At 41.7% G+C, this 16,155-nt stretch overlaps 1 protein-coding gene across 1 annotated transcript in view; it reads left to right on the top strand.

Annotated features, from left to right (window-relative positions):
- uvrag (UV radiation resistance associated gene) overlaps nucleotides 1-7,771 on the top strand; it is a 117,587-nt gene extending 109,816 nt beyond the window's left edge. Inside the window, exon 15 of the mRNA XM_087847059.1 lies at nucleotides 5,509-7,771. Within this exon, the coding sequence (XP_087703185.1) occupies nucleotides 5,509-6,352 (844 nt within the window). The 3' untranslated portion in view covers nucleotides 6,353-7,771. The remainder of the gene's footprint in view (nucleotides 1-5,508) is intronic.
- Nucleotides 7,772-16,155: the final 8,384 nt, after the last annotated feature.

Genomic DNA, 16,155 nt, shown 5'->3' on the forward strand with positions numbered 1-16,155 from the left:
TTTAGTCGTTTCACAGGGATTTCCCTAAACCACATCAAACGCACAAGTCTTATCTGCTGTTGTTAGCTTTGGCCCAAAACCTGTGACGCCATAGCAGCATTTGGATATGATCGGGGGCGTGTTGTGAAGCCTGTCAGGGGATTAGACAGTAAAAAGGCTTGACTCACCAAATTCCTGAATCGCCTTGAAATGTGCCAGGTTTGACAACAGCAGTGGAAAGGAAGAGAGAAGGCAAAACGCTTAAGAGGGAAGGCAGCTATTTCTGGCTTGGCAAGTCAAGTTTTCGGCTTGATGATTTAGACAGAGGCCTGTTCGTAGCCTTTATAATGTGTGGTTTGTTTGAGGATGGGGCCCAGTGAGACTTCAATGTCTCCTGTAGGTGAGCAGCTTGTGCTAACTGAGGAGCTGCACAGCATACATTAGGGAGCAACAGGTCTTCTTCCAGTCAGCGTGAAATGTCGAGCTCCTCGTATGAGTCCAAGCTGCACAGAACGTTTGAGACCTCAAGCCTAGATTACAGCATCTCATCTTCATAAGTGGTGTACACGTGGAGGCCAGTACTCTATATATACATACTATATATGTATATTGTGTCAAAAAAGAGGAAAAGATGGTGTCATTGGTGTTTATACTGTATGTAAAACAATAACAGTTCGTATATACGTTCCAGCAATGCATTCAGTCGGTTGCTGTGATCCTTCACGTGCTGTAGACTACAGAGAATACTGTAAACGATGGATCAGAGCTGCATTATGTACTGACAGCACTTCTAAGTTACCACCAGCATCATCTTCACTATTATTGGAAAAAGCCCAAAAAAGTATGTGATCTGAAATATGTTCAAACAGAGGTAAAGGAGCTCCGAGGCGTGGAAGAATATCTGTGCGTCACCCGCGGTTAGTAACTCATCTGACGTTCTCTTACAAAACTGTTGAATTTCAGGTTAACTGTGGTTCTGATATTTTTATATAGTAACTCTAAACGGAAGTGCTATAAAGCAGAACTTTGGTTTACTGCACTGCAAAGGTAGTTTACTTCTTACCTGAGTACATCTTCATATACTACAGACCTATAGATCAGTGTCTACTAACTAGGGATGGGTACCGGTATCCGGTGCCATGATGGTTCTGACATAAACGTTAGTAACCAGACCGAAAAGCAGCGCACATTTCGGTGCTTTATTTTTCCTGAGCTGTGATACACTTTAGATTCTAGCCAATCATTTTACGTTTCCGAGGATAGTAGGCGGGTCCAGGTACGTACGTTCTTTTAGAGCAGAGCTACAGATTAAAAATGCCCAAGGCCATTGTTTAAGCACTGCTTCCAGCCAAGAATGATACCATATATGCCCCATAGCTGCAGAAAAGGCTAACATTGTTATCTTTTTACAAAAAAACAGTTAAACATGAGAGGTTTTTGGACCAATTTTGTGTTCTCCATTCTTTGAGCACCGTTTAAGCACCGGCACCATTTCAAAAGTACCGGTTTGGCACCAGTATCGGATAAAACCTAAACGATACCCATCCCTACTACTAACCAAACGGACAATAACACCCCATTCCTGGAAAAAAAACACTCATAATAAGCTCTGGATCTATTTAACTGCTTACTATAAGCACTTGGCATTATTTAAATATGACCACTTTAAGTTCCGGCTTTTCCAGACAGCTTTAGGAAGTGTTTTCATGGCATGCTTAATCGACACACATTCTCACATATGGTCATACACATTTAACCTAATTGCCAGTTTTAAATAGCACGAAATAGCTATAACAGTTAAAATGTTGTACGAAAAAGAGAAATGTATTCCTGCTCGTAGGTTCTCTTGGCTGGCTTCCTCCCCGACACACCCAGTCTCCTCTGTTGCTAATACTCTGCCGCACAATTTGACACAACTAATGACAGTAATAGGAGCCTAACCTTGAAACTGAGTGGAACAAAGTAACACGGTCCAAATACAAAACTCCTCATTCTGTAAAAGACCGTATGGTGACCGTGTGATTTTATGCCAGTGTCAATAATGCATTGTTCTCTGGCATGGATGAAATCAGGGCAGGCGGGTTAAATGGTGAGGCAGCTGGAGGGAGGAGTGGAGGAAAATAAGCGAGACTAATTAAAGTCAGAGGCTCCTAATCAGCCACTGCCGCACAGACATCAATCGGTCAAACTAGAAAACATAGTAATCGTTTACTAGCTTGTTATAAATGATGCGCGGAAATCTTCAGATTTTTACTCTTCTTCAGTTTCCAAATGTGCATTACAATTCAGTCTGAACAACATTTTCCAATTACTTAAATGGAAAATGACGTCTCCCGGCATCTGTCTTTATGCGTTTCCACTGGTTCAGGTTTTGAATCTTTTTTTGAACTGGCTTCCAAGGAGGCCATGATGGTTCCATTTGGAAAGTTACAGATAAGTGTTTGAGATGGCAAATCATTCAGCTTCTCGCTCCGTTCCTTCTTCTTATTGATGTTTCCAGAAAATTAGGTGGTAAAGAGCACATTGTTTCCAATTTGCCCAAATACACTTTGCCTCAGGACTGACCGTGTGCCCGTTGGAGGAGAGCAGTTGTAGCAGATGATGTGTTTTGGTTGACCTGTACTGCCAAGTAAAGCAGAGCCTAGCTCCTGTCAACCACACTTGGGAGGAACTCTTTCACTGGATAACGTCATTACCTCTTTATTGTTTTTTAAACCTGGCCTAGTTCGACGATCCAACATGTACATCTCTGCGTAAGCCTCCGATTAGCTTAAATGTGAGCCATGAGGGACAGTATCTCCAGGTTGTTACAATAAGCAGTTTCATACTGCAGCTTCAGACTGTGAATGTTTCTCATTTACTGCATCACAGGCGCTTTGAAGTTTGACACGTTGCTCTTAAAACTCGACGAGCTTCTCCACTCTGCTTAGCGAGGTGTCCTGTCCGTGAACCCTGTCAGGACCACCCTGGCAGGGTGCCTGAGAGGGTCAGACCCAAGGTCCTTTTTACAAGCTGTCACGGGTTTGGTGGTGAAACTGTCCATCAGACTTTTGGGTAACGCACGTGTCAGCCAGTGCTGTCATTACTGATGTCAAATGTTACAAAGAAGACTTCCTCGGTGAGCGTCAGCAACAGGAAGGACGTCTGTTACGACTTTACCCTTGATTCACAGGAAGCTTCAGCTTTAACCGCGGCTATTCTGCACCAGAACGGTCATTTTTAGCAGCGTATACGTGGCCTTGGCTATCGGAAGAAGCGGCGAGGCGCCTGTTTAAATAGATTTATGGCTCCAGTTCATGGGCGGGGCGATCCGAAGACTGTTATCTGTGATGGAAGAAAATGTCTGACATACTTGGGTCGGCGCCTGCTGCTTTTTCCAGCAAGCAGAAGTTGAATGCATAGAGCTCTCACAGACTGAATGGTGTGAGGGGAAGTGACCTACAAAGAGCTGCAGCTGCTGCTCTCCTGGACCAGGGGGAAGACTTCTTAGGATTTCCCACTTTCTTCTGTTGGCTGCAGAATTGATCTTTGATCTGTTGCAAATACGAACAATATGTTAACAGATTTTAACAAACTGTGTAAAACCGTCTTTTGACATTGAAAAATACTGTTTGTTATTAAAGAGGAGCAATGATAAAAGTTCAGCACTGAAAGTTGTGGTGTCATTTGATCCTTCCATAACTATTAGGGCTGGGTATCGTCACTGATTTCTAGAATCGATTCAATTCCGATTCGATTCACTTCTATTTGAATCTGGGAAATTTGAACAGTCAGAAATATTATAATTCAGATCAGTACATTTACATATTTTTGTATCTATAAAAAGGAAGCTGACACATCAAGTCTTTATCAAAGGTGTGAGCATCACAGCAGAGGCCTTTGTGTCAAAGTAGCTGAAGATAAAACACAGAAAACATGAAGGTGGTTTTCCTGGCCTGGATTTTATAAAAATATTCTGCAGTACATCAAAAACGAAAGAAAACCATTAATCAACACATGAACATTACCTCTGAAGTTACAGCGGTTTTATTAGAGACACGGCTAAGCGTTTTGCATTTTGCATAATTTTAAAAAGTTGAAATTTGTTCAGTATTGAACGGCAGAAATTAGGTTTTCTTTTCGGAAGTATATAACACGAAAAAAAAAAAAACGTCGGCCGACAGCGCTGTAACCAACGGTAGACTTGTGCGTAACAAGCGAGAGAGAGAGAGCTGTGCATGAAGTGTGATTTTATCGTGGTCGAAGCAAAACAGTAAAAGTCAGAGTGAATTCATGACGATGTTTATGTGAAGCGTAGTTTGGATCTTCTTTTGCTGCTGGTTCAGTCAATATTGTTTGGAGAGACATCAAACTAACAGCTTTAGAATCAGCGAGAAAGGGCGTGAACACAAAGCGCGGACCGCCGACAGATCAGAATCAGCGAGCTGTCGGCTTTCAGCCCCGACTGTGAGAAAGGCGACATCTAACTGATTCTGTGTGTTTAAGTCTTTGTGCAGAATCCTGTTCCTGCTCTCATTTACTGTCTTAGCTGTTTGGTGGTTGTTGAAATTTTGTGAGATTTCACCAGAGATTCTGACATTTCGGGCAAAATAAATTTATATTAAAAAATCGATTCATGATTTTAATGAATCGATTTTACGTTATCCAAGCCAGAATCGATTATAAAAACCCACCCCTAATAACTACATGCTTTACTTGTGGCATTAGATTGCTCACTTCATCATCATTCAGAATCCTCTGCTCTGGGAGATTGCACTGGCCGTTGTTGAACTGACCTGGCTGCATATACGTTAACAAAATTGTGTGTTGTTAGTTGATGACCTGCAGACGTTTTCATTGACAACATCACATTTATGCAACAGCCTCTCTAAAATACCCTGCTTACCATAAATGTGGTCAGAGGTTCACATACAGTCATGGTCATTCTTTCTCCAGGTTTCCTACAACAGACTCTGCTCGTAAAAATAGGCTGCGGTTTTTCAACGAGGTCAGGCCCGTCCACAAGCTTAATGTTGGCCTCATTCACTTATCTGAAGGTGACAGTTTCTTCCAGAGCATAGAAAAGTGGAGACATGTACTCGCATGCAGTTATTTGATCCAATGATCTTGGAATCAGCAGTTGTTTAGAAAAAGAGACCTTTTCAACTTGTGCAAGTCACTCATTCTTCTTAGATCTCCTGATCGTGGTCAATCCACGTGCTGTCAAACAAACTCCTTTGATGCTTGCTGGCAAAGAGAAACTGCGAATCAATCATGTTCAGTAAAAACAGGTTGAGAGGCCTTGGTATTGGTAAAATGTTTGAACCTTCAGCACAAGTGCTAAAAAGATTTAAGTGTAGGCCTGTGTATTTTTGACCGTGTGGATCAGAGAAAACGAATCCAAACTCAAGCAGTTGTTGTCATTAAAGGTGTACAGTGTGCAATTATTCCTCCATTATTCTTAAACATGGCGCCGTTATAGAGAGGCACTTTGTTATTGTAGCTTTTTAAATGATTTGCTGATTCGATATCTCTCGTTACTCCTTACAGTGACCGACATCATGTCTCCAGCTCCATCCCAGTGCCCACCAAGTCTCAGCTCGGTGTGTCTGCAGCTTCCGAGCTGGCCTATCCCAGCCACACCAGCTCCCCAGACCGAGGCCTGAGGAACAGAGCGAGTTCAGAGGCTGAAGCAGAGCTTAAATACAAGCCAGCGACCCCTCCACCCAGCTACAATACAGCCATCAGTGAGGGAAAGTCCCAGGTTGGCCTGGCACCGCCTTCGCCGTCACCGTCACCATCACCCACACACTTGTCATCCTCCCTTGATCCAAGCAAGGCCCCACTTGACCTCTCCACGAATACGGAAACCATTGTGGAGGAAGAGCAGGAGGAAGAGAAGCAGGAGGCTGGAGGCGCAGCGGTGGAGGAAGGACGTAAAACTGCTGAAGGAGAGAGCGAACGACATAAAGAGAACAAGAGCGATGAGATGGAGGAGAACCCGTCCAGCAGCTCAATGATACCAAACTCTTCTGCGGTGCAGGACACTGATGAAGAAGCGATGCCCGCCGCCCAGCACCCAGGTGCCATGAATGGCTCCTTAGTATTAGAACAGGCGCCCATCAGCCTGATCCCAGAGCTGCGCTGCTCGGTGGAACAAGCGGAGGAGATCATGGGCACAGAGGCCACTGGTTTAGGTCTGGGGTTAGCAGATGAAGCCCGGCTGGATGACTACCGTTGCATCCCCGTAGACCACGCCGTAGCTGTGGAGTGTGACGAACAAGTGCTGGGAGAGCTGGACATGGCCGGCTTCGAGGAGTTTTCCAGGCGAATCTATGCACTGAATGAGAACATGTCCAGTTTCCGTCGGCCACGCAAGAACTCTGAGAAGTAAGGCTCGAGGAGAGACGAAGGCAGGAAACTTGCACAGATGCTTTTGGGCATGCGAGGCTTGGAGGACGTGTGTGGCGCTCGCTCCTTAACCATAGCATAAAAACATCGTAGGAGCTCTTCTGGAAAAACAACCAATTTGCACTTATTGTAAACATTTCCATAATAAACTTTAAATATGAAGCAGTTGAAAGTGTAAGTACTGGGACAACGAGCAGGGCTCTGTTCATGCAAACTTTAATATATTTTACAAACAGATTAAAAACAGTTTTAAGACCTTTTAGATCCACAGAAGGATTTAGCCTCAGTTGAAGTAACCCCCCCTCTGTTGTTCCAGTAAACGGGACCATTACTCGCCTCCTTTTAGATCCACAGCCAGAGTGCAGCTCCCTCCTGATCACTCTGCTAGTCTTTTGAATTAGTGCGTTTTTTCTTTTCGAGAGTCGGATGTCCCAGTAATTCCACCTTCGACTGCACGAGCAAATGTTAAAATGCTTCCCGAGCCTTCGTTCAGGGCGTATGACAGTGGGCACTTGCAGGAGGGAGTACTTGGAAGTAAGCGTGTGAGTGCACACACCTCACATCAGCAATCACAGTTGGAGTAATCCCACCAATGACCCCAACGACGCGGCAGTATTGTGCTACCACAGAGCGAGGTGGGAGCTGCAACCCGTAGCCCCGTCAGAGACTTGTTAACTGTGACGCGCTGCATCTCCTCGTCATTCTCCTCACGGGCTCGAGTTTCTCCTTCAGGTCTTAAACGAGGATCTTAAGAGTGGCGGGTCGAAGCTCTCAGATCTTGGCAGGGATACGGTGTCTGTTTTTTTTCTCAGCTTTCACCTTTTAAGTTTATCGTCCCCCATCGGCATCAATTTAATGACATGTCCGCTGATTCTTACATTCAGTAGACCAAAACCCGTCGCTGCGTGTCCGTCGTCTGTTGGAACGTCACTCAGGCTCTCTTCTAACTGTTAGCGAGCGTCTCAATCCCACCGTCTGTGATTTGGCGTCTCCCTGCTCCCGATGCTTTCTTGCACTGGTTTCAGTTTTTGCATTATTTATGTGTCTCAGCAACTGTGTGTGAAGAAATCAATATTTAGTTTGGATTCACTCACGAATGTTGTCAAATGTAGTCGACTGATGTCATAACCAGTATCCGGGTCCAGGCTTGGACAGCTGCTTTGCACCGCTGGCCTCGATGAAGATGGACTTTCCACTGGCGGCGCACGTCGCGTTCCCGATGCAGTACCGTGTTCGCTGATTGTTGGGATTTATTGTATTTAAAACTAAAAGGTGAAGCATATTAGATCATTTCCATAACCATACAGTTCATTAAGTGACCATGTACATATACTTTTGTATGGAGATTTTTGGGGGCGTTATTAAAGACTTGCGGTCCAATGGCATGGGTGTATGTATCCCATTTAAGAGTCGTCTGTTTGCATTTGTTTCCTGTCAAGAGTAGAAACACCAGTAATCTCATTCACACACAGAAGCATTCACACTTCAATGGAAGTGTTGGGGAAACTGGAGCCACCAACTTTCCGGTGCACAACTGCCCTGAGCTAACATGGGAATGCTAAGAGATTCCAAAGATTGTCCATCCATTCAAAATCCCCATGAAGCGATTTGTAATAATCCCTTTGCAGCTGACACTAGTGGGCAACAACTGACTGACACAATCTTGGTTTTCCTCGTCCACATCCAAGCACCGAAACTGAGTTTTTGAACATTTTGTTTTTCTCTGCTTTCAGTGACCTCAAACACAAAAGGCCAACGCTGTTTACCAAAATACCTGTGTAGGTGCTGACAGTGTAATTATTTACCACACCAGCATGTAGAGGTCAGTGGGTTTCCTTCACTCCCACTGCTAGTTGCTTCAGAGTGACAGTAAATTTAAAGGTCTCTACACACGGAGCTTGATGGGTAAAAAATCAACAGAAATTCCCAAATTTTCCAGATGTGACTTTGTTGTATAATGTACATACAGACCGAGCTTCTTGAGATTTTGCAAGAAAACTGCAAAAAAAGGTGTTTTGTATCACAACCACTTTAGTCCATATTTCAGGATGTGGGGGGGCAGTTTGAGCTCTTATTAGCAGAGTTGGAGGCACAGAAATCATTTCAGGGAGTGTGTTCAGTACCGGTGCGCTTTGTGAGCAACACGTGGTCTGGTCTGGCTCATTAGCATGCCAAAAATCCAAAAAGTAAATGCCATAAATTTGTTGCGTGTAATTATTTGGTGGGAACGGCTGCATTAAGACTGGGCGGATAACAGAAAACATTTTTACTGCATGAGTTAATATAATAAAAGCCTCAAGTCTCCACCTGCCCGCCTTCATAGATATTCCAATCTGCGTTGATGCATCACTGCTACGTCCTGTGCGGATGCTTTGCAACACCGTAGACCAGGTGTCCCCAGTCCCAGTCCACGAGGGCCAGTGTCCCTGCAGGTTTCAGATGTGTCCTTGATCCATCACAGCTGATTTAAATGGATAAATGACCTTTGCAACATGTCTTGTAGTTCTCCAGAGGCCTGGTAATGAACTAATCATGTGATTCAGGTGTGTTGACCCAGGGTGAGATCTAAAACCTGCAGGACACCGGCCCTCGTGGACTGGGATTGGGGACACCTGCCGTAGACTGCCAACATTTAAACTATCATTACTATAACTTTGAGAGACTATTTGTGCTTTCATGTCACACCCATCAAACCTGAGGTCGGACAAGAATCCTGGGAGCTACGATCAAATGTTTATTTCAATACAAGTCAACCTGACTTATCTTTACCAGCAGGGAGGCAAATCCCTCCCTAGGTGGGCTTTTCCCAAAATTCCTGTGGAATCTTCATGCAGTTATTTACACGTTTCTCTGCAACAGTGAAAATATTCATTATCAGTAAGCAGCCTCATAATGTGAAGGTTGGGCCTCTTTAATACATCGCATTATGTAGCATGTTGATATGTTTATGGTTAGTACAACACTGCTTCATAATGTAATGACAGGGAAATGACGTCTTCCTCCTTTAACATGCAAAAGCACATTAACCTGGCAGGTGTGGACTTTTAATCTTTTGCACTTGTCTAGAAAACATCCCACGTGAAATGTTTCACATATGGCTGCATGCCATTTTATCACCTCGTGCTTCTGACTGGTTCTTTAGCTGCACTTTGTGTTCCTCATTAGTTATTAATTAGTTATTAATATATTGCTTTCAGGGCCATTACTGTTTCTTTTATTGCTACAAGCAAATGGTGGCATACTCAGTCTAGCACTCTGATCACTTTAATGGTATCACTTGAGGATAAGCCATGATAGGAGACTAGAGAACAAACTTTAGCATGATAGCACAGCTGAGACAAATCCTGTGTGACTCAATTTGTTGTTGTTTTTTTTAAAAACATTTTAATTAACATAGTTATTCATATTTTTGAATGACTTCTGATAAACACAGGATGTGATCAATCAATGAAACTACACATTTACATAAGAAACTGAAATATGCTTTAAAAAGCACTGAGCAACACTAGACTCGCTTCTCTTTCATTTTCCTCTGTAGTCTTAAAAAAGTCACATTATGTGCATTAGATAAAGATCAAATCCTGTCATCTTGATAACTGCTTCTCTTCTTATTTAGATGCTTCCTAAACAGTAAATGGTAAAGATACATTTTTATTACTCAGAAAAAGCAGCTAAATATTGGGTTTAATTGTCCCTGTCTGTAGAACAAATGAAATGTTTTGAATAAAAAAAGGGTCAACTCATATCTCAAATCAGGCAACAAAGTATGTATCTCATTTACAGTGACATAGTTTCTTTTCCTTTTTCCCCTTCCCTTCCTTCCTCTCCCCTCCTTTTTACATAAAATATAATTACCATTATATAAACAATCATATATCTATGTCTATACATACACATTTATATTCAATTCAATTCAATTTTATTTATATAGCGCCAAATCACAACAAAAGTTGCCTCAAGGCGCTTCATAGATACAGAGAAAAGCCCAACAATCATATGACCCCCTATGAGCAAGCACTTTGGCGACAGTGGGAAGGAAAAACTCCCTTTTAACAGGAAGAAACCTCCGGCAGAACCAGGCTCAGGGAGGGGCGGGGCCAACTGCTGTGATTGGTTGGGGTGAGAGAAGGAAGACAGGATAAAGACATGCTGTGGAAGAGAGACAGAGATTAATAACAGATATGATTCAATACAGAGAGGTCTGTTAACACATAGTGAGTGAGAAAGGTGACTGGAAAGGAAAAACTCAATGCATCATGGGAATCCCCCGGCAGCCTACATCTATTGCAGCCTTATTATATACCTAAATAAGTATATACAAAGGAGGGGGAGAGGAAAAAGCAAACAAAAAGAAAAAAACCCCAAAACTACCCTCCCAGTTTTACTTATTAAAGTAATCTATAAAGGGTTGCCAAATTAGGTATATGAATCATTATTTAAACCGTGTTTTACTCTTGCAGACATCTCATACGAGCAGCTCATTCTCAACTTGTTTTTTTCCTTTTAAATTTGAACGTCTGCATGGTGATACATGATAACACCACAAAGAAAATGTGATTTTTCAATGATTCACTCGACAAACTGCATCTATAGATGTAATGTTCTTCTGTGCAAAAGTGCACCCATGGCATCAGTAGCTAGTATCGCCACTTTTAGCAGGAATAATTCCTGCTACTCTGCCTTTTCCCCCCTTTCTTTGCTCTGAGCAAAAAATGTTTTTTGTAGGTCAAATTTCTGCAAATTATTTCTTTTTGCATGAGAGCGTCTGCTCCTGAGCTGATCTGTGACCAGTCCTAAACAAACTGGTAGTTATCTGAAACATACACAACTCATTGAGATTTTTTTCCATCCCATGCCAAACTAAAGGCATCCACAGCCTTAACAGCAAAACGTTTGTCATTTTCCAATTGGCCGTGTATTTGAATACATTTAAGTGTATACACACACACACACACACACACACGAGGTTGTGCAATGCAGTCAGTGGTTGACGTAAGCCCTTTTGTCATGAAGTAAACCCTTCTGCTTTCCTTTACCTCATTATGCACTTATCTGAGTAAAGTGCAGCCTGTGTGGTGGTGTTACCACATCATTTTTGTCCCTGCTTCAGGTAACGTATCAATTTGTTCACATTAAAAGCCGGAAAACTGTAACTTAAAGGCTTTGAAGCAAACTGAGTGCCTTTAATTCACATCTCCCCGTAGTTCTTTGAAGCAGATCAATATATTTTCACTTATTACTCATGGAAATTGCTCCTCTTCCAGAATCACCGGCCGTGTCCTCTGTGTTTGCAGCTTTCCATAAACCAGTTTCCTTTAAGCTTCTTGTCTGTGCAGGCTGTTGGTGTCAGCAGGCCTCAACACTTCTGGTAATGACGCTTCATCGAGGCCGAGACATTTGTGCCACTATGGAAGGCAGATCTGCAGCGTGCGTGTCTGTGCACAGGTGCATGGATTTGAGTTTTGAGAGTTTGCAGGTTATTATTGTAGTTTAAAGTTTATGAGAAAAATGAACCGAGGCGCTGAGCATGAGAGTAAGCAGGCCTCGCTGCTCGCTCGCAAAGATGTCCGGATATTTTTGGGCTGAGTGCTCAGCTGAACTACACGGTCTGCTGTGCTGTTCATCTTCACAGGCACCTCACAAAATACACATCAGCCAAACCAGCAGGTTGTCTAAGCCCCCGTCTCTGGGCTTTACACCCGTGTGTGTGTGTGTGTGTGTGTGTGAGCAGTGTCCTCATTAACTCAGATCATCGATTTAAACCGTCTGGTTAAATTGTCCTGTCTGTCAGATCCTCGTGACCACGCTGTGACTGAGAAGAATCCATCTTAGCAAATATCATGAGCAGGATAAACCGAGCGCACAGGAAGGAGAATCGCTGCAATAAATCAGCAGCTCATTTACACAGCAGCACCATCGTCCGACACACCGTCCCAGGTCAAAGTCATTCACCTCCCTTTGTCAGTCTCACTGATACTCTGTATCATTGTCATGACCTGTTTCCCATCACACAGCAGGCTCCGTGTCATTAATCCTGACACATACACCTCAGACACGATGAGATTTTTCTATATTCGTTTATGGAAAGCTGTGAAAAAAAAGATCGCACATTATGTGGATCAATCCTCTCCTGAGAAGCTAAAAGTTTACATTTCTCAGTTAAATTGTTTATTTTTAAACAGCGATTCCTCTGAAGAGAAGTTAAATCTACAAGAATAGTTCAAAATGAAACCATCGTTCATAAATCACACCTTCAGCTGTGCTCGGCCCAGCTGTGGATGATTAATGTTAGCGAGTGTTAGCAAACCTTGTTATGTGACGGGTGTTGATTCAGGTGACCAACACATTGTTTTTAGAAACCAGCCTCGCAGCACCAAGGAAACTGCTTTCCTGCCTTTATAACAACGTAAAACATCCTTCGGTCACCTGATGGTTTGGTGAACTTTGCTTAAAACAACGTCAACATACTTTTACTCACATTTTTATGATGTTATTTTAGCATTTTCACATCCAGAAGCTTTAGAGTCTGAAATTTGGTTGAACAGGGGTGTCAGGCTTTGCTTTACTGAGGTCCACGTTGGAAAACAGGTGATTAAAAAAAGTTAAACTAAACAACAGCAGTTGCCTCAAGCTGCTTTATATTGTGAATTAAAGGCAAAACCCCAAATCAGACGACCTCCTAGTGACGAGCACTTTGTGACGGTGGGGGAAAAACTCTTTTAACACTCGAGCCAAACCTACTTTATTTATAAAGTGCTTTAAAAACAGCAAATGCTGAGAAAGTGCTTAACATAACATAAAAATAAAGTAAAATAACAAGAAGACCCTGTCTGAACCGGAAGGTCGGCCATCTGCTATGACTGCAGCTAATTTTTGTTGATGCATGTCTCTTAATTTTTTAGCAGCCTGCATGCGACAGAAATTAAAACAAAAAAGAAAAGAAAGAGAAAATAAGATGCAGCTCACCTGGAACAAACAATCAAACAATATTCTTGTGAAAAACTAAGAAGTCAAACAAAACATTCAATTCAGTTTATTTATACAGCTCAAAATCACAACAACAGTCACCTCAAGGGGCTTACAATTGTAAGGTCGACCCTATTATAGCACATACAGAGAAAAACCCAACAATCATATGACCCCCTATGAGCAGCACTTTGGCGACAGTGGGAAGGAAAAACTCCCTTTTAACAGGAAGAAACCTCCAGCAGAACCAGGCTCAGGGAGGGGCGGGGCCATCTGCTGTGATTGGTTGGGGTGAGAGAAGGAAGACAGGATAAAGACATGCTGTGGAAGAGAGACAGAGGTTAATAACAGATATGATTCAGTGCAGGGAGGTCTATTAACACATAGGGAGTGAGAAAGGTGACTGGAAAGGAAACACCCAGTGCATCATGGGAATCCCCGGCAGCCTACGACTATTGCAGCATAACTAAGGGAGGATTCATGACTCCAGAGTTACTGGAGGCCAAGATAAGAGTAAGAATCTGGTTAGACTTTCAGGGCCGAGTACAATAACCTCAGTTTGATCTGAATTATGTCCTTTGACACCAGAAACGGTCTCATTGTAAATGGATACACAGTCTCCTCTTCACACCCTGTAAATACTGAAGCATCTCTTTGTGTTTCAGTCTCTGGTAAGTAGCCTGGAGATGCAGTGGAGCTGTGATATGTGCACGAGGGGTATACTGCTATGCAGACTATGTACAGTATTCAGTGTTGGCTGTATTACTGAACAGCCTGCATCCAAAGTTTTCAGGTCTGAGGTTAACATTTGCACAGACATTTCATTGGTTAGTGAGCTGAGACCTCATACAGTGACTGCAACTCTTTAGCTGGCCGAGAGTCACAATATAGCTATTAGGGGACTGCGTTACAAGACAGCAGGGAAATGCAGCGGTTCTCGTGTCCTGGCTGAGAGCTAAGGCCAGTACCGAGTGGATTTGCTCGTCTCGGCCTGTCCTGGGTCTGGACCCGGCCGGTCAAAAGGGTTCTTCAGCTGTTTAAGCCATCTAAGAAACAAAAGTGGCTGGATGAAATCCCAGTCGTCTCTCCGGTTTTTACAGCAGTAAAGCTTCACTCCCCTCCATCACTCACAGTGTTTTCCTTTTAAAACGCAAGCCCAAATCTTTCCCAGCCATTCACCAAAGCCTGACTTTTATGGGGCTGACTTATTCTCTCCACATGGTCCAGTCGAACGCCTTAATGAAACGCAGTAGAGTCCAGCTGATTTCACTGCAGCGATATCAATTTTGGGATTCGGGGGGCTGTGAGTGCATAATTCTGAGCAAAAAAATAATATCACAATGAGCATGACAGATTTATTGTGGACTTGTGAAATGAAAGCCAATCGCTGAGAACTGATGTCATCGTGCTCATATGTGCATTTCATTGTAAATTCATTCTTGTTGACATTGTGGTTCCCTACAATTACCTTCACATCTTTTGAATGACGTAACTGACACCTGACATGCAGAGGAAGACACAAAGAGCCTCAGTAACAGCCCCCCTACAGCTAACAACAGGAAACAATGGGTAAAAACATATCACAGCACGGAGGGTAAGATTAGATTTTGGCCGGGTGATCATTTCGGCTTTTGAGGCATTGTGCTGTGTATGATGTACCTGTTCAGAAATAGGTGTTCTTGCAGGATAACATCATGTTTTCTCCTCTCTGACAGGAGAGGGATTCCCTTTCTCTGCGTGCCTTTAAGGTGATAATGATTCTAACCTTGCGACTAAATATACTCCACGATGCTCCCGTGTCCGAGTTACTAAGTGAAACTCTGTGGTTTTATTAGCACTAATTAATAGATATGCATTCATATTCATTGAAGTTTATGGCAGCAGCTCACTAACCAAGCAGTTTTCTGTACCTGCTAATGTAGTGCTGAACTAAACTAAAATGTTGAAGCCTGGGAAAGACGTCGCTGTGGAGATATTTGTTTTTAATACACTGCCAGTGAAAAGTTTGGTCACGCCTTCTTTTCTTTATTTTCATGACTATTTTCTTTGTAGATTCTCAGTGAAGGCATCAAAACTATGATATATATATAAATATATATTTATATATATATATATAAATATATATATATATATATATATAAAATATATATATATATATATATATAAATATATATATATATATATATATAAAATATATATATATATATATATATATATATATATATATATATATATATATATAAATATATATTTATTTATATATATATATATATATATATATAAATATATATATATATATATAAATAAATATATATAAATAAATATATATTTATATTTATATATATATATATATATATATATATATATAAATATATATATATATATATATATTTATATATATATAAATATATATATATATATATATATATATATTTATATATATATATATATATAAATATATATATATATATATATATTTATATATATATATATATATATATAAATATATATATATATATATAAATATAAATATATATTTATTTATATATATATATATAACAATCAGACTGTGTGCACTTGGTGACAGTGGGATAGAAAAACCTCTTAACAGGAAGAAACCAGAACCAGGCTCAGGGAGGGGCGGGGTCAGGCCTGTGGAGGGAGACGGCGTGGAATGAAGTAAGTGTGGACCGCAAAGCAAAGCCCCGCAGAGCTTCTAGCATAACTATATATGCTAACTGTGAAATACTGAATTTTCTCACAAGTATTCAAATAAAAGAAAATACGCCTGCACCCTGCAAAATCTGACAGGTTTAGGGT

The sequence above is a fragment of the Neolamprologus brichardi genome, chromosome 10, assembly GCF_056152115.1.
Source record: "Neolamprologus brichardi isolate AB-2024 chromosome 10, ASM5615211v1, whole genome shotgun sequence".
Classification (NCBI taxonomy): domain Eukaryota; kingdom Metazoa; phylum Chordata; class Actinopteri; order Cichliformes; family Cichlidae; genus Neolamprologus; species Neolamprologus brichardi.